General features: G+C 41.0%; 2 protein-coding genes across 6 annotated transcripts in view; one reads left to right on the top strand and one right to left on the bottom strand.

The window, feature by feature from the left end:
• The first annotated feature begins 1,493 nt into the window (after positions 1–1,493).
• Positions 1,494–14,292, top strand: rgma (repulsive guidance molecule BMP co-receptor a). Its single transcript, XM_031283148.2, has 4 exons — positions 1,494–2,119; positions 6,157–6,272; positions 8,435–8,952; positions 11,295–14,292. The coding sequence occupies exons 1-4, from the start codon at positions 2,106–2,108 to the stop codon at positions 11,997–11,999; spliced, it is 1,353 nt and encodes a 450-aa protein (XP_031139008.1). The 5' UTR covers positions 1,494–2,105; the 3' UTR covers positions 12,000–14,292.
• Positions 14,293–16,239: 1,947 nt separating this feature from the next.
• chd2 (chromodomain helicase DNA binding protein 2) overlaps positions 16,240–23,263 on the bottom strand; it is a 30,612-nt gene continuing 23,588 nt past the window's right edge. For 4 of the 5 annotated variants that reach the window (XM_036003292.1, XM_036003293.1, XM_031283300.2 and 1 more), the window contains 14 exons: positions 23,023–23,192; positions 22,874–22,915; positions 22,616–22,755; positions 22,234–22,372; positions 21,946–22,096; positions 21,539–21,661; positions 21,309–21,428; positions 19,847–19,987; positions 19,482–19,598; positions 19,196–19,374; positions 19,005–19,104; positions 18,705–18,894; positions 18,179–18,440; positions 16,240–18,075 (listed from right to left, as the gene is read on the bottom strand). In XM_036003292.1, coding sequence (XP_035859185.1) covers positions 17,790–18,075; positions 18,179–18,440; positions 18,705–18,894; positions 19,005–19,104; positions 19,196–19,374; positions 19,482–19,598; positions 19,847–19,987; positions 21,309–21,428; positions 21,539–21,661; positions 21,946–22,096; positions 22,234–22,372; positions 22,616–22,755; positions 22,874–22,915; positions 23,023–23,192 — 2,160 coding nt within the window. In that variant the 3' untranslated portion in view covers positions 16,240–17,789. The remainder of the gene's footprint in view (positions 18,076–18,178; positions 18,441–18,704; positions 18,895–19,004; positions 19,105–19,195; positions 19,375–19,481; positions 19,599–19,846; positions 19,988–21,308; positions 21,429–21,538; positions 21,662–21,945; positions 22,097–22,233; positions 22,373–22,615; positions 22,756–22,873; positions 22,916–23,022; positions 23,193–23,263) is intronic. The other variant, XM_031283299.2, reaches the window with a different exon arrangement.

Raw genomic sequence — 23,263 nt, 5'->3', positions numbered from 1 at the left:
TTTGAATGTGTTTGTTGAACTTACAGTTTGCAGTTTACGATTGATCATGTTGCGGAAATCCTGCAGCAAACTTCCTCTGTGTGTCAGGGAAGTTTGAGTAAAATCAATCAGTGAGCCAGTCTTTTCTGGATTTATATTACTTTTATATCACAAGGTTTGAAAAATAAATTGCTGGATTGTCAGGATCAAGGAGCTTGTAATCTTTTTTACATTGTTCTCGCAGGAATTGTCTGCTCTCTGGTAGTTTTTTCTTCGGTTTCTACCTTTATATAGTTTCTGTTTTATTTGCTGAGGCAGCCTGAGTTTAAGAGATTTTTATAATGGACTAAATCACAGGCTACTAAAGGGTAAGCATTACTAAATGCTTCTTTCATTTGAGCCTGTAACAGTCACATGGCTGTCATTGATTGTTCTATAAAATGCAGCAGACACTGAACTGCAACACTAAAAAAGTGTTTTATTAATCTGGATATGTAAAGCAGATCTGCTGTGTTAACTCGCCATAATACCTCAGCAAGGCAGCGTGTACACCAGCTGTGTTTGAGATGGGGCCGGCATCCGGCACCTCTAAAACCATTCTTTTCACACCAGGGTGTCACTCTTTCATGTTCTTATGTTACATCAGTGTAAAATATGCTGCCTCTCAGTGGCCATCTGGAAAGGGCAGGTCTGGGCTGTGATAGTAAACGAGTGGATTACAGGGGTCAGTTTCTTGCTGGATGCATAAAGAGATGATGTAATGTAACAGCTCTGTCCGGTAGCTGCATGCTAACAACATCTACTGCATCAGCGTTAAGGTGAAATCACAGGGGTTCCAACTATCAGCTCTGCATGTCTGCTGGATTGGACACAGTGACAACACTGAATGAGTCATTCTGCTGCTTCACTCGGATACTGTCAGCCTCTGCCCTCTCTGGTGTGATGGATTTTCCTAATCAGAGGGAAACTTGAGCAGAGAGAACCAGTTATGTTGTACGTAGTGGAGGCTCTAAAAGCTGAAGAGGAAAAGGGGGAGGGTGGTGGTATTTTCCTGCATGCAGTCCTATCCTAAAACACAGGTGCAGCCTCCATGCAGCCCTCTCTGCCTTTGAGCATACCCCACCCCCCTCTCCTAATAAATCCTGATTATTATGGATTTGTCTTTTTCCAACCTGTGATTTGCATAGATGAGGGTCTGCTAAATGTTAATCTGGTGAGGGTGTAGATCTGACAATGGGGGCTATTTGTTGGAAATCAACACCACAAAGTAATAAAGCAATGTGTAAATGAAGTCTCAGTTCAATTCAGCTTTAATAGGGTTGTCAAAGGTGCAGAAACTTCAATCCAAATCCTGCAGAACAGATATAGTCCATATTCTGAAATAAGGCAAAAAAAAAAAAAAAAATAGGGCACCTATCACTATCCAGAAATGACAAGCTGACAATACATGGCTATAGTTTCATTTGCTTTAACAGAAAATAACACTCAGTGTTTTTAACTCCAGACTGAGGACTCTCCCAAAGAGAGAACAACTAGTTCGGAAAAAGGGGGGTTTCACAGCTGAGATTTGGGGCTCCCAGCGGCGTCATGCAGAGAGGATCACTGTCTCGCTCACACTTTCTAACTAGCCATTTCACAACATCCAGACAGCGGATCGGGCCGTACGCAGCAGCAGCAGCAGCAGCAGCAGCAGCAGCTTTGCCCTCAGGGCTTTTTTCTCCCCGACGTCGACCATAGCTAACAATTTGGATTCAACGCGCGGATGAGGGCAATTACTGGACTTAATCTATCATAATGTCTCCTTTCCGATCGACCGATAGTCAAATGAGTTAAGCAATGGCTGCAGAGATCTGAGTCCCCCCGGGTGCGAGAAGTGGCTGTTTAAATGAATCCCAACTAAAAAGAAAAAAAGCATTTTCATTTCACCGAGAAGCAGATCGGTGGACACCATGCGTAGATTGGCGGATTTAACACTCAGAAAGCTACTGAGTGCGTTTGATTTCGGATTACAGTGACACACAGGACGAGTTTCTTTTAAGGGGGAGATTTTTTAGGAGTCTGCTTCCTCTCACTCCTGTTCGCTGTCCTCCGGGTTCCTGCAGGACTCCCAGAGTCGCGGAGAGCCCATGCAGCCGCCAAGGTTGGTTTGTCTGTTAGTTGGAGACTTATTTAGAATTTGACCATTATCTGAGTTTACGCAGGAGGCTTGCCAGTTTTTGCTTTGCTTGCTGGGGTTTCAAACTGTATATCTATGTCCTAAAATGTGTGTATTTCTCAGCCAGATGTACAGTCAGGAGAGCTGGATTTCTGCAATATTAAAAACGTGATCCATTTGGTTGATCCAAACAAGAAAAAATGCATAACAACTGTTATTTGACTCGTGCCTTTTGAAGTAGCCTACTATAGGCTTAATTTAAGGATGCAGCATAAGTTTATTTAGCCTACCATATTATCAGCATTTATTACAGCTACTCCCAACCAGAAATGCCGTTAAGGCTACTTCTATCTGACACGGAATAAAAAGGATGATCTTGTTCAGAGCAGTGCAACAGGACAAATGCGCGCTGCTGCTGCACATTTACACATTTGAAATCCTAACTGCATGACAGCTTGCAATTAGACCAATAACCTAGCTGTCTATAAATCTCAAATGTAATGACAGGTTTGGTTGTCCTCATAATGCCATGTGCGTTTGTGTCATGATTTGAGGTTTCATATCAGAGCTCACAACAAGCGCCATCTATTGGGAAAAAAAAGGATCAGTCCGCTGTCACCGTCAAGACAGACAGATGCATAGAAAAATGTAGGCTAGAGCACACAAATGAACACTGAAGAAGAGATGCAACAGTTCACCATTATTACTTACATCAAATTTAGGTCAAGAAAAATGTCAAACCTGTGTCATGTCTGACAGGTGATATCAGAGATTTAAAGCAGCACCATAAAACGTTATTGGATTGTAGCCTACCTACTGGATTTATGGAGTTGTTTTATTGTTATATTATGTCACCTTTACCTGTCACAGCATGTGGAGCTTATGCTATGCCTGATGTCTCTATAGAAATCTCTCTGTGGAGATGTTTCCAAATTCATACATGGTTTATCATTTCCATACATGGAGATGTTAAACCCCATAGGTAAAACGCATTCAATTAAAAAGCAATCCAACAATCTGTTGATTGATCGGTCACTAAAACGATCATCTAAAGGCCAAAATACAGCTGATAGCATGATGGACATTTGATGAGAAAGGGCTATTGAATAGAAGAGGTCCTAACCTAATTTTCAGTCAAACCGATCAAATTAGCCTTCAAGATGAGAATTAGGGCTGCGGCTAATCATTATTTTAACATTTGAAAAAAAAGCTTACAGAAATTTTCATGACAAATTACTGTTCTCAAAAAGACAATTCTAAAACGAGTAATCGGCTAAGGATTTCTTTTCAACAGAGACACTGACGACCAATTCACCGAATAATTATATGAGCAGGGGCAAAACATCCCATATTAACATCTTGATAGTAAATAATGTACGGACATGTTGCATCTTTGTCTGCAAAGTCACTGCAACAGGTTTCAAATGTTCAATCGGCACCATCTACTGTATTTTCCAGATGTGATAAAGAAACAATAATTTTGAGCTTTTTCTAACCAACAGTCGTCTGACACGTACATCTGTCACACTTAAATATATCTGCATCTTAGCCCTTATAGTGTTATAGCTGAATTTTATTCTTGAGTTTGCTTCTGCATCCACAGTGTCGCTGCTAAAAGCCAAAAAAAAAAATCCACAATCCATCAAAAACACATCAGAGAGCAGCATGTACCTCACAGCTGCAGTCATTCATTTCAGATGGGAATGCGTGGTATATTAGAGCTGGGAATCAGTCTGCACAGGGCCACCCTTGTTGAAAACATGTGTAGGCTCAGACCTCATTGTACACGATCGTATCCATCATCCATGAGAGGGACAGCATTCACAAAGACGTTCACCACACTATGGAAAAATACTATACAGCCAGCCAACCTGAGTGCACAGCCATCTGTCTGGGAGTATTTTGGTTTGAATAGCAGTAAAAGACAGGAGTAGTGTGTCATTTGTACATGATAATCAAAGGAGGTGGTATTATGCCTTTTAGAGGAGGGGATCGCTGCCTGCTCTTCTGATAGTGGAAATGTATTCAAATCCTTTAAACCAACATGCAAAAAAAAAAATCTTCTTTCTATTTGTTGATGTGTTAACCTGCGTACATGTACTTTGGTTTTGGCTTTGATTACTTCATGTACTGGGTGGTTTAAACTACAGCAAGGCATCATGGTTGGTTTTGCAAGTTTAACCATTATATGCTGGGTAACTGGAAACTATTGCCATCAGTAAAAAGTACAATATACCTGTCCAGTGCTGTGTCATTGAGAACACACAGCTCATTTTCTTTGTGTTTTCTCTAGCAATTTAACAACCGAGGATGAGTTTATATAATATCAAGTTTGATTTGATAGATTATGTTTTGGAGGTTAAATTCCACTATAACCCTTTCAAATCCAGTTCCCCCATTTTAATATTCCCCCATCACCTATAGCCTAGTTTGTCTGACTGACACATAGAGCTGAAACTATTTGGCGATTAATCAATTAATGAATTGGCAACTATTTTGATAATTGATTTTAAGCCATTTTTGAGCAAACGTGTCAAATATTTGCTCATCAAACATGTGGATTTAATGCTTTAGTCACCTAAATATCTTTGGGTTTTGGACTGTTGGTTGGATAAAACAACCTATTTTAATCTGTCAGCTTTGGCTTTGGGAAACTATGATGGGTTTTACAGACAAATAAGTTGGCCTAATCAAGAAAATAATTAGCAGATTAATTTGATAATGACAATAATTGTTAGTTGCAGCCCTAATTATTAGGGGTTCTAATTATGTCAAAAGTTTTATTGTGATAAGATATATTGATTCTTTGGACAACGATACGATCCCTGCGATCGATATGAAATGATCATATGCCCATTTAACACAATCAATTACAATAATATTAACTCACAAAAAAACAACTAACTGACTTGACAATTTCATTACTGAGCTCTTTTAGACATTTAAATGAAAAACAAACCATTGTTTTTAATGAAATGAATAACATATAAAGCGAGAATTTCAAAATAAAGGCATATCTTAAAGATGATTTGCATCAATGATATTGGATTGTTGATCACTGAATCAATATATCGATCCAGATTGATGTATCATTACACCCCTACTGATGTATATTCTGTAACAGCTTGTTCCAAATCTAGTTTCTAGGTTACATGATGCCTACAGTGAGTGAAACATTTAAACCAAAGACTCCATGTTTTTTGGCTGCACCACTGAATCAAATGTGAATATTCGTAATGTTTTGTGCATAATTTTGTACACATTTATCCAACATTAGCCTAAGCCTGACAAATGTGATATCTTTAGAAATGAGTTAAATTGACCTAGCTACCAGTGGGTCTGTGGGAGTGAAGAGGTTAACTTGGCTTGTAGCCACCATTTTAAGTGATGTAGGCCTATAACGTTACATATGACAGGTTTAAACATGGTTATGAGTGCTGATAAGGGTAAAAGCAGATCATTTACTGCTTTGAAAATAAACTTGATGTTTGTTTATATTGATTGGTTGTTCTCCTACTCTTTCCCCTGCATTGATCTCCGCACACATGCTCTGTGGAGGGATAACCACGATTTCCTTTTCACATTTTCCCTCCACAGTGAGGTTATAGCTGCGTATCAAACCTTTCTTATATGGCGTTGTGGACTACCACTTTGTGGGTCTTGAAAACTCGGTCGTCGTCGAACAAGTCTGCACATTATAGTTGTAATTTGAAACTTGGAGAGGGGGTTTAAGGGCAGAACAGGCAGCCGTGATTGGTTCAGTGTGTCCACTGGCCCACAGAGGCTGCACCTTCTCGACACTCCCTAAAAGGAAGATATATTGCCTGGCTGCTTTCAGCCGTTTGTCCCGCACTGAGTGCCGTTGAGTTAACTCTCATAGGCGTGCAAAGAAAACGTTTTACCAGATAGTGATGAGAAGAAGGGACCGACTTCAGACCTCATTTATGGACTTGTGTTTTCTCAACAAGGACTCGGCGGCTCTAACTCTTCTTCTCTGTCCTTCGTAAATCCGGTTTGACCAGGGAGAGGAGTGAAGTGCGACCCCGAGCTGGATGGATGGTTATGGGGAAAAGAGGAAGACCCTCGGCGCTAGACGTGTGCAGAGTCCTCGCGGTGTTTCTCTCACTCTTCCCCTCCGGTAAGATGCTACTTTTAACTTTTGAATTAAAAAGTAAGCAAATAGTAAACGTTTTAAAAAGTAAGTAAATAGTAAAAGTTTTAAAGTAAACGTTTAAAAAAGAAGGCGAACCTCTGGCATGTCACCGATATGTTGTTGAATTTTATAACTCATAACGTAACGTTAGTTTAGTTTTAGCTAACGTTAACTCTAGCTACTTTTTCACATTGCACCAACGTTGCCAGGTTCGGTCGCTATTTATTAGCCGACATATTTTTGTTATATCATAATTGAAGTAGATCGAGTTACTTAGGCTACACCACAAATGCGATTTTTGCTTTAGTCTGCAAATTGTTATAAAAATAGCGAAATATTTATAATTCGCCGCAGCAAATAAATTGGAATCGCATCAAACTCAATACAAAAATGATTAAAATCTACTAGCTAGATCACAGAGATTTAGGACGAAGCGCTTACGTGCAGACGTCTGGAGAAAGTTGAAGGTTTGGAAAGTACAACAGGCTTGAAAGTGAACAACCATGGTATTACAGCGCACACTTTGATTAGTTCAAGTAACCTAGTACTAGTCAGTGTTTTATTGTAGGCTACTTTATTTTATTAGTGCAAGACAAAGCAAAGTGAGAGATCTTTTGGAGCTGCTGCAGCCCTCAACCCTTGCTTTTGGGAGGGGGGGGGGTACATGCCTCAGTATTTCACATTAGATCCTTGAAAAGTAATTGTGTTTTTCAAACTTTAAGTTGGGTTATTAAGCAAGGAATTGCATTTTGAGATTTTTTTAATTGTTGCCCTTGAAACCTTTTTTTTTAGCGAGTATGCTGGTGGGATTATGGTTTGAATGTGCCTGCTACCTTGTTTAAAGTCCACCATAAGATCTAAGATCTTTCAAAAGGTCCAGTGAACTGCAGCAGCCAGTGCCAGTGTAATATTATATTAGACACCCACAATTTTGCGTTTAAATTGACTTAATAGCCTTGTAATTTGACAATACAATGGTTACAATGGGTCACTTTTTGCAGTGGGGAAACCTCATTCAGCTCACCTTGCACGTTTGCCAACCCCTTATCAGTTTTCCTCTTAAGTCACTTACTGTCAACAACAAAGTGATAATGCACTGATAGTTGATATCAAGATTGGTTTATTGCCATCTATCAGATGGGTGGTAAATAGAGAGCGATGTGGGGGTTGGAGAGAGCTGCGGTGAAGCTTTGAGGAGGGATATTGTTTAAAGTGTGACTTCAAAGTGTTGATATGGCTTCCCCCCTTGACACTGGCTGAAAGTTCTCACAGCCCATTCAAATGAATGCTCTATTACTCTAAGGTAATACTAGTCAAACATAGTGTGGCAACATGGCATCCTGAGAAATGTTTGAAGAACATTTGTGTAAAGAGTTGGGGCGGATGTGGCAATAAAGCTGGAGACAACAGTCTACGGTCAAGCAGTGTTTATTATCACTAAAGGTGTAGATTAAGATCCCAAATGGCATTTTTACTTTTACATAAACCAGAAGCCACTGGGTGTGAAGTACACTTCTCTACAATAAACAGCAAAGTTATCTAATATCCAGGTTGACCCGAGGGAGGTTCAGATCTGCGTTATGGTCACTATTTGTGTTTCAAACTGTGAAAATATATAGATTTGAATAGATGTTATTGTTATTTTTTATGGTGTACAAACAAAACTCAGAAGCAATATATCATGGTGCTTTCCTTTTTTATTTCTTTTCTCTAGCCTTTATTGTGTTTTAATGGGCCTACATTTTGACCAGATGCCAAATAGATAATAGACAAAACAATGTGGCAAAATACAGTATAACAAATACTGCTTTGTTATTATTATTATTATTATTATTATTATTATTATTATTATTATTATTATTATTATTATTATTATGTGTATAATTAGAATATAAGAATAGTATGACTACATTTGGCACTGCAGCCTAACAATGGCTGTATGGGCATTCATTATAAGTTGAAAGAGTTCTTGATTATTCTTGCTTTAGATTTAGTATTATGTAAATCTCTGTTTTTAAACTACCATCAATAACAGCCAAAGTGAGTGTATTTATAACTTTTTCTGTGTCACATTCATGTTTCTAAATGACATCGTGAGCTCTGGTTTTCTTCTTTTGTTCAAACTGTATCTTGATCCTCCCTGACAGTGAGTCTGCAGTGCAAGATCCTCAAGTGTAACTCCGAATTTTGGGCCTCCACCTCGAACTCTGGACCGGAGGAGGAGTTTTGCACAGCGCTGCGAGCGTACAACAGCTGTGTACGTCGGACCGCACGAACCTGCAGGGGGGACTTGGCGTACCACTCCGCCCAGCATGGCATAGAGGATCTAATGAGCCAACACAACTGCTCCAAGGAGGGGCCGACATCCCAACCACGTGCCCGCACCCCACTTCCTCCTCCATCCCCGCCACTCCTGCCTGACAGTCAGGAGCGCTCCGATGGCCCGGAAGTGTGCCAATATGAGCGCAGTCTTTCACGCAACACCGCGCCGCCCAACTACACTCACTGTGGCTTCTTTGGAGACCCACACCTTAGAACATTTGGTGACGACTTCCAGACGTGTAAGGTGGAAGGAGCCTGGCCGCTCATCCACAACAAATACCTGTCTGTCCAGGTGACCAACACTCCGGTGGTGCCAGGGTCTCTGGCCACCGCCACGAGCAAGGTGGGGATCCTTTCTGTTCACCCTGTGTGGATGTCAATATGGTCTATTTAGGTCAGAAACAATAACTATTGATCAACAGTCAGTCAACTAGGGCTGCATCTAAGAATTATTTACATTTATTGACTCATTTGCTGTTTATTTTCTCCATTTATTAAGAAAAAATGTCTATCACAATTTCCATGGTGACATCTTCAAATGTCTACCAACAGTCCAAAACCTCAATATTGAGTTTACTATCACATAGGACAAAGAAAGGCAGCAAATTCTCACATTTGACAACCTTGAACAAGGACATTTTGGGCATTTTTGCTTGACTAAAAGCTCTACAATCAACAGAAAATCATTCAGAAGCTACTGTGATAATCAGCTAATCATTCAAGTAATTTATAATGCAAAATGCAAAAACATTTGCTGTTCCAGCATCTCAAATGTGTATTTTTTCTGTTTTCTATCATTTTTTATTATGTGTGGAGTTTGGACTGTTGGTCTGACAAAAAAAGCAGCGCTTTGGAACATTGAAAACAATTTGGCATTTTTCAATATTTCCTGACATTTCCTAGGCTACATTCTTTTTTAAAATGAGCAAATGCATCTATGATTAAGATAATCTTTAGTTGCACCTTGCTGCATTGATGTATCATGTTCGTTGTTGCTGATTTTTTGTACAGAACATCTTGTTGTTGGTATTTTTGTTGGTGTGAGTCTCTTCTTTCATGTGGTTTGTTTGTGCGAGTTGCTGTGGGGCTGCTTCTCTGTCAAACTGTGGACTCTGGTTAGTGTTTGGATGAGGTCCATAATGACAGATAATGAAGCCAACCCCAGCTCAATAGCAAAGATCTTGATAAGCTTTATAAATGATATGTTAGCATTATAACAGCAGTGCTGCGTCAAATGTTAACACAAGGCTCCATTTTCACTTTTAACTGTAGACAGCTCAGGCTGATGTTTGTCCTACTTAACATGTAGCTCACACTGAGCACGTTAAGAAATGTTGTGTCTGTACATAACTGTAGGTATTTTGTCTACGTTATGAGATATTTTCTTTCATAGCTTAATCAGCAGTGCATTCCTAATTATTGTGATTTTTGTTTAATGGTACATTGGTTAGTTTAGATGGCTGTCCCTGGAATGGTTTTCAGTACAACTTGAGGTAAAAAACAAAGAGGTAGGAGTATTTGTAATTGGCAAACTTTTGGTCCAGATTTGGCAAAGTTTTGACAACAATTGAGTATCATAACTGAAGTATTTAGACTGAGGCATAAGAGGACTTTGTCCTTAATCACATTCATTGAAAGTACAATTTTCTGCAATCAAGGTTTCTTAATGATACTCTATTAAGCATTTGTGGGTTTTTTTTTAGCTTTTAAAGTAATGGCATTTTTTATGTTGTTATTCTTGGAAGCAAATGAGACAGCTTTTTTAAGGATCTTGATTCTGGACAAAGAGAAAGCAAGGCAGCAGCCAATGCCACCTGTGCAAACAAGGCCCCTCTGGTAAAATATCTGCATTAGCAGAACTCTTTGTTGGTGCATTGCTCTCGCTACAGCAAATAAAACTGTCTGGTTATTTCCATCTTCATTCTGATGGAGGGATAATAGAGGCATTTTTCTTCTGTTTGTTTTCATGAAATGCTTTAGGAATGAGCCAGGGGAAAAAAACAGAAGTTAATGTAGGTGGGAATTGTTAGCCGAGGGATAGGGGAATTGAGACAGAACTGGTGCAACAGATGGATTTTCAAGCTAGTAGAGTATTCCGTAGACCCCCCCCCCCCTCTCCCAATCAAGCAGACATCGGAGTCCCTAGGCTGTCCCGGTATCGCTGCTTTGACAATGGCTCATTGCTGTCCTGATGAAACCAAGCTTGCAGAGTCCTGACCAGTCTCACTTAATTAGCTGCAGAGTATATCGCTCTGTCCTGGCCCAACGCCACTCCCTGGAGCATAGTTCTGGGGTTCACAGGCAGGTTTTTCAGCACTATGAATGGATCGTCTTTGTGTCTGCAAACTGAGGCCTGATTTTACATGGCCGAGACTCATGTTTTTTGAGGGCGTTTACCTTGGCCTCCCCCATGTTGAGCCAGTGGTGAAATATGACACTTAAGTGGGGTGGTGGGGTAAATGGCACATATTGCACAAACTTGTTCTTAATGCAAAAGTATAAGCACTTTCCTCTCTAAATCTGATGTTTACATTTACATTTACTAGGATTCTCTATGTGATCAGAAAAACCCAGCAACTAATGACTGCCTACTTGCATTTATGAGAATCTTAAAGGCACATATGATCATTTATGCTAAACGTTAATGGCATTTCTTTCTTTCTTTTTTTTTCTGTCCTCCTGCAGCTGACAATCATCTTTAAGAATTTCCAGGAATGTGTGGATCAGAAGATGTACCACGCAGAGACAGATGAGCTGCCAGCTGCATTTGCAGATGGCTCCAAGAACGGAGGGGATCGGCACGGAGCGAACACACTGCGCGTGGTGGAGAAGGTTCCTGGGCAGCATGTGGAGATTCAGGCCAGGTACATTGGAACAACCATAGTGGTCCGGCAGGTAGGCCGCTACCTGACCTTTGCTGTGCGGATGCCTGAGGAAGTTGTGAACTCTGTGGAGGAAGGTGATAACCAGGACTTGTACCTGTGTCTTCACGGCTGTCCTGCCAACCAACGCATCGACTTCAGGAACTTCAAGGCTCGAGCAGCGGAGGCCCAGATCGCAGGCAGGACAAGGAGCGGCACCGCGGCACATGGCTTTACCTACCAGTCCGCTAAGGTCAAGTGCAGAGAGCGGCTCCCAGTGGAGGACCTGTACTTTCAGTCCTGTGTGTTTGATCTCCTCTCCTCTGGAGACATAAACTTCACCATGGCAGCCTACTACGCCTTTGAGGATGTAAAAATGCTCCACTCAAACAGTAACAGACATCACATCTTTGAAAAGGATGCTTTTATGAATAATGCAGCACAGAGGGGCAAAGATTTTCTTTCACTCCTCTTCCTCAATGTCCTTGCTGTCTTGTTGTGGATTGAGTGTTGCACAGTTCATCTATAGTCCCTTTTACAACAGTATCCTCATGGTGTATCTGTCGGTGAGTTTTAGAGTACCATCGCTGTGTCGTACATCGGCTCCTCTCTTCTGCTCTGGTTCTGTGATGTGACCGGTGGCTTGCCAGTACGGTCATCCAAGCCCTGAGTCTCATTTTAGTATTGTCATGTCTTGACTTCAGTCTAATGACAAGACGAGGTCCCCGTGCTCCCACCTATCATCACATGTATTTAGCTTCTTCATAGGACTGGTCTTTGATGAGAGCAGCGGTGAGAGAGCCCAGCTACTCCAGAGCTCAGGATATCCACCTGGGATTAAATCCCACATTCTCACCGGGCCTGCATGCCTATGGGAAGCCGGACAAGATGATCTTTTGCAGAAAGAAGAGTTTGCTGATCCTCCCTCCCCTGATCCACTCATTGGTGCCAAGCCAGTGAAGCCCTCCGTGGCTCATGTGGCGAAGCGAGAGGACCTGACAGGGGCTTTTGTTAACCTAAGGCCAGAAGCAGCTCTATGTTTGATTAGTTTCCAGCTTTGGAAAAGCCTGAGCCTTTTGGAGGAAGCACTCAGCCAAAAGGATGTCAGAGCAGCGTCTCCAGTTGTCTGCTGTGGAGATTAATGGGTCATATTGTTAGGTTGTGTGTGTGTGTGTGTGTGTGTGTGTGTGTGTGTGTGTGTGTGTGTGTGTGTGTGTGTGTGCCTGTGTGTACATTAGTACAATATGTGTGCAGAATTCATCATCTGTGGTTGATTATGTGTGTTTGTGGGTGCCGGAGTCCAGAAATGAGATAACAAACCTCCAGTGGGAGACATCTTTCCCATGTCTTTCTGTTGCACCCAAAATGTCAGAAATAGAAAAGACGAGGCGCTCCACAGTCTGTCAAAATGGCCTCTATCAGCCAAGTAGCAAATTCCAAAAGGGAACTGATAAAAAAAATAATCTTGTTTCGTTTTCAGTGTCATACAGCCTTTCACTCCATTGTTTGAGCTGACATGTTGATCAGACAGTGTGTTGTATTTTACATCTGTAATGTGAATGTAGCTAAAGCAAAAGAACGTTATGGGCACTCAAAGCGTTTACAGACAGTAGATTAGCCAATCAAACTAAGACACCTCTTTGATAGCATTTTGTGAATTTAACCCTCCATTTCAAGTCTCAGTGGTGTAGTTACTAGCTGTAAAGACGTCACCTCTAGTCAGTTTAGCATTTTATAGACTACCAGTGTGCTGACCTGACTGTGGCTTCATGCGTAAATGATAAGCATATGTCTGTAGACGTGATTTCATGGCTTAAGTCATTGCCAAAGAACAAGCCCTTGTGCCAACATTTCCCTCACAACTGAATTTCCATCATTCAGTCTTAAACAATTCACATTAGGGGGGTTCTTAACTGTATATAAATCGTGTTTGTAGGTGATTTGCAGTACAGTAACACACTGTAAAAGCCGCTTTAGTTTCCATTTTAGCAGTCTCACCTTTTGCTTTTCTTGTGTTTCATGATAACACTTTCCATTTGAACTTTGGCTCTAAACTACAGTATCTGGTAATGTGTAAGTTATCCCTGTAGATACAGTTACTACTCGGGCTCAGTTTAACGGTCATATATCCTTTACACTGAAGTATTCGGCAGGCCTTACTACTGCTATTTGGAACATGTATTGGTGCAGTTTGACTACAAATAATCATACACATGATTGTAATGTTGAATCTTGTGTTAATAGATGTAATTTGTGTTGTGAGTTTTGCAGTATATGGTTCTACAAGTGAAATGTGAGATTGTACATGTTTTGTGAGTTACAATTTGTATATTACCAGTTGTGTTTTGAATTTATCACTCCTGTTTTTGTACATCAGATGTTTTGGTGAATGTGAACCTTTTTTTATTTGAAATGGGATTGTTGCAAAAATATGAACACCACAGAACAAAATATTCTTTACTGTATATAAAGTATACCCACCTAGTGTTGAAGTGGAGGAAGTGATAAAATGCTGGTTGTCATCACTTTATATAAAACATGCTGAAAGCAGTCCACCTTATCTTGAAAGGGAATGTAGGAACATGTTCTGGGGCGTTCATGTTTTTGAATTTAAAGCACTTTATGTTTTCTTTTACAGTTAGCTCTTATTTTGTTTGAAATTCTATGTCAGACTTGTAATGGTAGAAAAGAGTTTAAAAAAGTAGCTGAATGGGAAATGCCAGAAAAATTGAACTGTGTTTGTATGTAAAGCAAATGTGGTGCCACATGCCAGCTGTTTATAATGTAAATTATTTATTGAATAAAAGAAAATGTCTTGTTAATGAGGTGCCTTCTTGTCTCAGTTGCTGTGAGAGCAGTTTTTGAAATTCACCAATGGGTTTTCGCAACAATCTGCAGTGTTTGACTGCCCCCTGCTGTAAAGATGCAGTAATGAAGGTGAGCAGATGTTTGTGGTGAGACGTCTCAAGACTGATTTTGACAATCTTTTTAAAAAGTAAAACTTAAAAGCTAAAAATTGACTTTAGCAATTTTTTAAGTGTGATTCTTCAGTGCAGACAAATGTTAATATGGGACTACAATCATGTCTACCCACAATTGCCTAGCTCAAGCACTGAATCAGCCAATAGCCAACCTCCAAAGGTGTCCACTTCATGCACCCCATGTTATGATTAAGACATATCTAAGATTGTGCATCAGTAAATTGTAGCATACAAGAGGAAAGTTTATATAAGAGTTACCTTACAATTATGTTGACATTAATATGGTATTTGAGATATTATTCAACATCTTAAATGAGTTAAAGAATATCGTAACAATTTTCAGTGAAAACCCCTACAAAATGTTTTTATTGTTTCTGTAACTGAGAACTCAAAGGGTGATGTAAAAATGAAAATGTCCATAATACGTTTTCTGGCAAGTTTAAATATTTAGAAATAACAAATTTACTAAATTTGATGTTTTTCTTATTTATCATCCTTCAAACTAACCAGAATTATTGTATTTCACAGCTCAGCTAATATCATGATTGCATTTTTTTTTTTTTTTATAATAAAAGACTGAATTGTCTAAACACTTAGGAACATTTATTATACCACTCTTAATTGTATGAATAGGATCATAATTATGTCACTTATCATTTTGACTCATACATACCAGTCCTGAGAACCTATTGCATGCCTTTGCAGTAGAGACTACATGATGATGAAATCAGGAAGATATTAATCAAGTCCGCCATAAGGAAATGAAAGTAGACACATTTTCATTCAATTCAATTCAATTTTATTTATAGTATCAAATCATAACAAGAGTTATCTCGAGACACTTTACAGAGTAGGTCTAGACCACACTCTGTAGTTTACGAAGCCCCAACTATTACAGTGGTTGCCTCAAGAGCAAGCATTAGCAGTAGCTATTGCAACAGTGGCAAGGAAAAACTCCCTTTTTTGTTAGGAAGAAACCTCGGACAGACCCAGACTCTTGGTAGGCGGTGTCTGACGGCACCAGTTGGGGGTGTGATGAATGGTGGCAATAATAATAAAGATAGTGGAACAGTGACCACAATGGTAGTCGTAGTAGTTCATGTCATAGTGTGGCACAGCAGCCTGTGTGGACGCGGTTGGACGCAGCAGGACGCAGTCGGACACTGCGGGGAATCGCAGAGCGTAGCAGGGTGTAGTAAGTCCATAGCGTCAGCTGCACCCAGGACCCCGGTGTAGGTGCCACCCTATTCCAAGGCGATATTCTGGGTGAAGAAGAAACATAGGGACTCCGGGGGAGAAAACTCCCCAGAGCTAGGTTAGTAACAAGCATTTCTGGGACTAAGATGCACACAAAAGGAGACAAGTGAAAAGAGAGAAGAGAGAGCAGCTCATTGTGTCCTTGGAAGGAAGGAACTTCCCCAGCAGCAGTCTGGATTTATAATAGCATAACTAAGAGAGGCAGGCTAAAGAGAGGGGCCGGACCGGGCTCGTACTCTCCCCTGCCGGAACTGGCTGTACTTCCTGCCTCCCTCTACTCTACTCTACTACGCTGCAACTCCTCACTCCCTAACTATAAGCTTTATCAAAGATGATGGTTTTCAGTTTATTCTTAAATGTGGTGACGGTGTCAGCCCCCCGAACCCAAATTGGGAGCTGGTTCCACAGGAGAGGAGCCTGGTAGCTGAAGGCTCTGGCTCCCATTCTACTTTTAGAGACTCTAGGAACCACAAGTAGCTCTGAGTTCTGGGAGCGCAGTGCTCTAGTGGGACAATAAGGTACTAAGAGCTCTTCATTGTGTAACAAAGTTTATTACATATGTCCAAACATATGTACAGCACATTTCTCATGAAGAGTGGTTTTGTCACAAATATAAATTATTTAGACTTTCTTGAAGAACATATGATACAGGAACTGTAGCTTGCTTAACATGGAAGAAAAGAAGCGCTGGCTGTTCACTGTAACAGGTCGGCTAAGTGCCCTGGACCAAACACACATGATTTCTTTAGATTTATGTTTTCCCCTCAAATCATTAACTCTTGAAAAATCACAGAACCACATGATGATTACCAGAATACGTAGTCCCTTAACAAGTTCATTTAGAGCAAATTCCTAAAAATGAGTAATACTACATCCTGCCTATTTTAGGCCCCAGTACTGTCCACGAATATACAGTATGATATTATTCACATAAATAAGGCACAAATGGAGAAGCGTAAAAAAAAAAAAAAAGACATTTGAGGGCCAGAGCAGGTTTGGCACAGGAAAAGAGTGACCAAAGGTAATAAACATAACCAAATGTAATCAGCAACTTCCTGATAACCCTTTAACAACCTACCAGCAACAGAATTGCCCAACCATAGATAAGGAAAGAAAATGTTTTATCACATAGTATTTTCAGACATAATTGAGTACTTAGATACTGTATGTGGCTAGACGCATTAATGAAATTACACTGAAGTACCGTTCTTAATCATCAGAATACTGAAAGGCAAAAATAAAGGATTGTTCTGAGTCGTAGTGTTAACAGCCTTTGCAAAAGTTTTTGCAATAAATACTGCTTACAAGGCTTCATTGGGCCTACTAAGAGGGAAAGTGGTTAAAGTGAACAAAGCAAGACGATTGCAATGATTTATGTAGCTACACAATTACAGAAATAATGATTATTTGTACACATGAGCAATTTGAATTTGCTAAAAACCTTTTTGTAGAGTGTTTAGAGGAAACATACACCACCATTTCAACCCACATGGTGACTCAGTTCAGCTACATGTTCAAGATAAACATTTTGAAGGTGCAGATGATGAACACATTCTTTTGTATTGAAATCGTCTAATGACATCATTTGCAAGACTTGAAGCTAAACACAAAAAAAATTCCCATGTCATGCTTCTTTTGGGAATAATCCCATACATTTACCATTCAGAAAGGCCAAAGCCTTCAGGCACTTTTAGGATTAAGATCAGTCATCAGTTCATGTATCCTAAATTCTTCTTAGAAAATAGTCCATGGGACTAAGCATCCATTAGCACTTCATTCAGTCTTACCATGGTTAACTGATTTGAGTCAATTCATTTAAATAAAGATGCTTGTTCTAGTTATTTTTTCCATCTTGAAGATGACAAGAGGAAAACAAACCTCTTCCTTCAGGTCACAAATCATTCACAGCCACTGGGACAAAAGAGCAAAATAGTTTTGCTGGTAAGAGGGTTCATGTTGATTCCCTTTCCAACTGTGAGCTTATGATTGGCGAGTCCAGACTTGTCCATCAGCAGCATGTATGTGGCTTTGACCGTGGACTAAACGGCCAGATCAGTTTCTTAGCCAGCACTGTCATACTTTTATGTTTTCCTGTTGTTCCAGTTAGGATCTGCCACTGCGTTTGGCTCTGCAGGCCGCTCTGGCGGAGAGCGGGAGTCCTGGGGAGACTTCTGAGCCTGTGGGGAGCGAGGGTCCTGCGGCGGAGGAGGTTTGTCAGGGTGGAAGGGCCTGCTGTAGTGCTCTGGCCCGGCTGGACCGGCCGGCCTGTGCTCTGGCATCCTCCTGAAGTCCTGAAGAGGGCCTTCTCTTCCCTGGTGGTAGTTGGGACGGAATTCATCCGGACGTCTTCTCTTGGGGTCCGAATGCCTGAAATGTCATTTATAGCATTGCTGTGAAACCAGTTGTATGGCATTACAGTTCCGTGTTATCTAATCAAAAAACTAAAACATGTCATCAGAGTAACTCTCACCTGTCATAATATGGTCTATGACCCCTGTGGTCCCGGTCGTTGCTGTACTGCTCATATGGCCTTTTTCGAGGGGAGCTGTTGTTGCGGTAACTGCCTGAGCTGCGGTACGAGTCTCCATGTGGACGTCGATCACCATAGTGATCCTTATAGCGATCATACTGATGATGTCGGTCTCCCTGCCATGACTGGTTGCTGTTACTTGGGTAATTGTATTTACGGTCCCTCTGCCAGTCTCCTCTATCTGCAATGAAACATGTAGAATCTGGTATTTCAAAATAAATCCATTATTGCATCATTTAATAGGTTTATTCACTGTCATAGAAATAGTTCAACATTTGGGGGGAAATCTGTTTGGTGAATATGAAGATACAGCCAGGAACAGTTAGCTTAGCTCAGCACAAAGACTGGAAACAGGGGGAAGCCTGGCATTGTCCAATGTTAACTAAATCTGCTTGCTAGCTCATAAATGCTCACTTTGTTCAGAGTTTTCTGTGCCTTAAACTAAAATAATTCTATCCTCACGTACCATCATTGCTAAAGTGCCGCTTATTAGCCGAGTTGTACGACTCTCTGTGGTGTCCGTGAGGGCCTGGCTGAGTCGAGTGAGACCCAGGTTTGGAGGACGACGTACCCGTGGAGTCTCGACTGGAACCACAGGACTCTGGTCTGAAGTTTTTCACCCTCCCTCCAGAATCATCCTTCTTCTTTTGCTCCTTCTGGAAATGTCCCAGGATATTTTCAATGTGGGTTTATGTACAAAACAATCACGTTCACTTCCTAACACCTGATAAACCAGTGTTAACAACTACAGATAGGAACCACTTGCCTCTTCCTCGTGTGATCGCTTCTTCTGTGCCATTTTGTAAAGTTTGTGAAGCTTCCTTGCACCAAACTCTGTAAACTTGGACACAAAAATCCAGAGGTTTCTGCCAAAAAAGGAACAAATACTCATTAGCAGAGTTAAACAGCTGAGCATCAGGATTCATTTCACAAAAGGTAATATCGAAATCATCTTACCTCCGCCATATTTTGACATGTTCAGGGTCACTGTAGGCTTTAAGGCACTCTGAGATTCGGTCTCCAATCTTTAGTAGGCATGTGCGAGTGTGCTGGAGCTGCTCCTGGTCCGACAGACCCTCATCTGGTTTATCCAGCTGCTTCAGGGCCTTTTTCACCGGCCTCATGCGCTCCTTACACTAGACACAAATACAAAGTGCTGATATTATTGTAGTGCACTGTTCACAAATTACTTCTCAAATTCCACTAGCTTAATCTTTGCATGGGTACTAAAGAAGAAACTCACAATACTGAAAGTCTCCTGGTCGAGTTCATCATCCTCCTTTCCTTCAATGGGAACGGGGTCAGACCCAGCCGTAATGTGAACTGGACCTTGAGTCTTCTTCCCTTTGGCTCCTTTAGCCTGAAATACAAAAACACGGGACATAAGACAATTACCCCGCATCATCTAATCATACCTTGAATAAATTATTCACAGGATGGGGACAGACTGGCAAAAGGCTGTGACCCTCTAGCTATGGTCTTTCAGCTGCATGTTGCATATTAATGCTACAATGACATTGTGTTTTCCATCAACATTACGTCCATATACATTTAAAACGGTTTGAACAAAGCACATACGATAAGGTCATAAATACTTTTCTGAAATACCTTTTCTTTTCTGGGCTTGGGACCCTTTTTTTCTTTGTCTCCGTCCTTCTCCTTTTTAGGAGTTCCCTGTTTTTCTTTGTTCTCTTTGTTATCCTTTTTCTTTTGTCTTTTCTTGGCGGGAGACTTCTCTGTTCCATCATCCTGCTCAAACGCGAGACAAGACAACACATGTTAAACAATATACCATAGGGTCATACAACATGAGAGAACAAGGATTTGGCTGGATTTAGCAAATCAAATCTACCATTGCTCTGCTTATCTAAATAAATATCTGAATTACATTTCTTTGTTAAGGTGTTGCAGTAGTTCTACTTGACGGGGCCTGGTTTATAGTTTATCCACTGACTGTGGTAGCATCATTAAGGACACGAAAGAGTGGCTTTTCTGGTTCACAAAATCAAATGTCTTTGTCCTTAGTGAAAATCTTTGCTTTTACTGTCAAACACTACTTGCACTTGAAAAAGGTAGGAGAAAATACAACACATAGCAACATATTGTAGTAAAAACACTTTAGGAGGAGCACATCAGCTACAATGAGACACTCCACGTTAGGGCTGAACGATTAATTGCATTTTCGATAATATCGCGATATGTTAAAACGCGATTTCCTAATCGCAAAGGCTGCGATTTCGTCACATGACTCGCGAGAGCAAATCAGTCTGCACTCCGTAGAGAAAGCATCAACTAGCATGCTAACGCTACACTGTACCTTGAGCTGATTTCTGTCATTCAAACAACTCTGAGTTGTAGTTTAAAACTTTTACAGCCATTTTAATAAAATGAAGGGTTTTATTCAGGCTTGAGTCTATACATGCAGTTAATGGATACAGGCACACAGAACTCAAGGCTCGATTGGCAACGATTAGCGGTTAGCTCTGATTAGCGGTTAGCTCCGGTTAGCGGTTAGCTCCGTTATAAAGATATGAGTGGAGGAGCTGCCACTGAGAGGGGTAACAACCAAACTGATAAATGACGTTCGGGGAGCTTTCACAGCAGCGTGGCCGCGGGGTTTCAACGGTTTTATTAGTACAGTTAATCCCACGGCAAGAACACCAGCAACTAGCTAACATAACAATAGCCTCTCTGAACAAGTGCACTCGGCAGCACGCAACTTCACGAGGGGGAGGGGCTGGAGGCAGCTCCTCTCTGTGCACTGTAAAAAATTACACTGGTGTGTGTGTGTGTGTGTATAGATATATACTATATTTTTACTTATTTAACTGTCTAGTGTGTAATTGTGTGTTCATACTATACATTATATTATTCTTTGTTGAATAATACAGAAGACAAAGAGCTTAAAAAAATAATCGAATATCGAATCGTAATATTTGGGAAAAAAATCGCAATTAGATTATTTTCAAAAATCATTCAGCCCTACTCCACGTGTACTGTAGGCAGCAGAAAACCTCGACACAGAAGCGTAACTCAGCCTGAACCCTACAGACTAGCAGGTGACACGGACCTTGACCTCGCCCTCCTCTGACGGGTTGTCGGACAGGCGGGGGGAGGAGATGTCGTTGCCCTGCTCATCCTTGAGAATCTTCTCCTTTTTCACCCGAGGCTTCCTCTTCCTCACTTTGACCTGTGGAGGAAGAGACTGGATGAGCTGTGTGGGTGGTAGGTCAAAGGCAAACTTCATGTGGTGAAAACAGTAATAATGGATGAGTAACTCAGGGATTAATAGCAGCGTACCTCCTCCCCTGTTTTAGACCCGTCTGTACTGTCCTGTTCTTTCTTCAGCAGCTTCAGAAGATACTCAGCTCTCGCCTGCAACTGCTTGGCCTGGGGCTTCTTGCTTGGATCGTCTGGGAGAATCTGTGCAGAGGGAAAGTAAATGTTAGACGGACACATGATTAGAAAAGGTGCCGATTATGGTGTACGAGCTAAAGAAGAAATATAGCTGCATTCTCAACTATTTGACCAGGTCTTGACTTTGAAAAATATGTTTTTATAAGCTTTTACAATATCTAAACGGGACAGTTGTGGTCCAAATGCACACAATGAATGTATTAATTTAAGCAGAGTGTGTGCTTGTGTTCTCATATTTAGATTTCCATTCATCTCCAACTTAGTGATAAAGGTAGAAATTAGACATTTGCCTTATCAGCAAGTTTAAGGTCAGGGTCCGTCTTGATCAGATCCCAGTTGCCAAAGCCGTGCTCATAGGTACCAAGCAAGAGCTGAATGTCATCCTGCAGATCCCAGTCTACATCAAAGTGGGCTACTTTGACCCTGCATGTCAGACTGAACCTATGGGACACAGAGACTTCAGACGTCAAATTTAATCTGCAAAACAAATGCACTTATCTTAACATCGTATCTTGAACAAAAGCCTGTGCTCCTCCTTAGAACAGCTTATAAACTTATAAATAGCAGTGATATCTTACTTATTTCTCTCGGCAGGATTGGAGGGCACAACTTTGTGCAGGGGCTCAAACTCTTCCTCATGCTGGATGATGGACTTGGCGTTGACCTGCACTCCTGAGATCTTGATGTTAATTCCTCGGCGTTTCCCAGGACCTTTGGCTGGAATAATAACAACATGCATCATTTTTAGGCCTGAAAAAATGCTGTGATTTCAAATAACTCTAAACAAGTAAACGCTCAATGGTGTTTTAAGCTCCCAACGGCGACTTCACGGCAGCGCTGTGACCGCTGACTTCAAGGCACCTAACCCTAATCATTGCCTAATCCTAGTGCCTTCCAGGCAGCGCTGTCTGGAAGGAGACGTTGGGGGCTTAAAACACTGATAAAGTAAACCCAACATACCCTCAACTGGGTTCTCCTTAAGGTGTTCCTCGTGCTCCTGCACTGCAGTCACACAACTAGTATGGATCAGTTCACCAAGTCTCTTCAAGTCTGCTATGGATTTGTCAACCAGCTCAGAATCTCGGGCGATAGCCTCCAACCTGGACACAGAAATGAGCACCTGACTGTTTAAGTATGACCAATTAAGTTGTCTGACAAACCATGCAATCAAATGATGTAGCCATACATTTATTATTAATATAATTTTACAATGCTTACCTTTCGAGTGGAGATCCAAATTTCTTGTATGCCTTAATGAACCTGTTAATGATATATGATCATTAATACATTTTAATTGTGTTCATGAAAGGAAACACTGTTAATACAAAAAGAAATATAAACAGAAAAAAGCTCAATAAATATTTTACCTGCGGATCTCCGCATCAGTGAAGCCCTCCACATTGTTTTTGCGAGCTCTGGGTCTGCCTCTCTTCTTCGGCCTCTTGTCGTCATCGCTATCATCAGTCTCACTTTCAGAGCCTGAGGAGCGGTGCTTCAGCTTGGAGCCCACGTCGCTGTCACTATCGTTGGCCTGAGCCTGAAAGACAGAGGAACCAGAGCGACACCTTATGACCCGATTCAAATAAGCTGCTGGAAGATAGGTAGCTT

Source organism: Sander lucioperca, chromosome 7, assembly GCF_008315115.2.
Source record: "Sander lucioperca isolate FBNREF2018 chromosome 7, SLUC_FBN_1.2, whole genome shotgun sequence".
Classification (NCBI taxonomy): domain Eukaryota; kingdom Metazoa; phylum Chordata; class Actinopteri; order Perciformes; family Percidae; genus Sander; species Sander lucioperca.
This window is presented reverse-complemented; position numbering and strand designations above follow the sequence as displayed.

Coding starts and splice junctions, on each gene's coding strand:
- rgma (XM_031283148.2), top strand. Junction 6,273..8,434: donor TCTCTCACTCTTCCCCTCCG/GTAAGATGCTAC, acceptor CCTCCCTGACAG/TGAGTCTGCAGTGCAAGATC. Junction 8,953..11,294: donor TGGCCACCGCCACGAGCAAG/GTGGGGATCCTT, acceptor GTCCTCCTGCAG/CTGACAATCATCTTTAAGAA.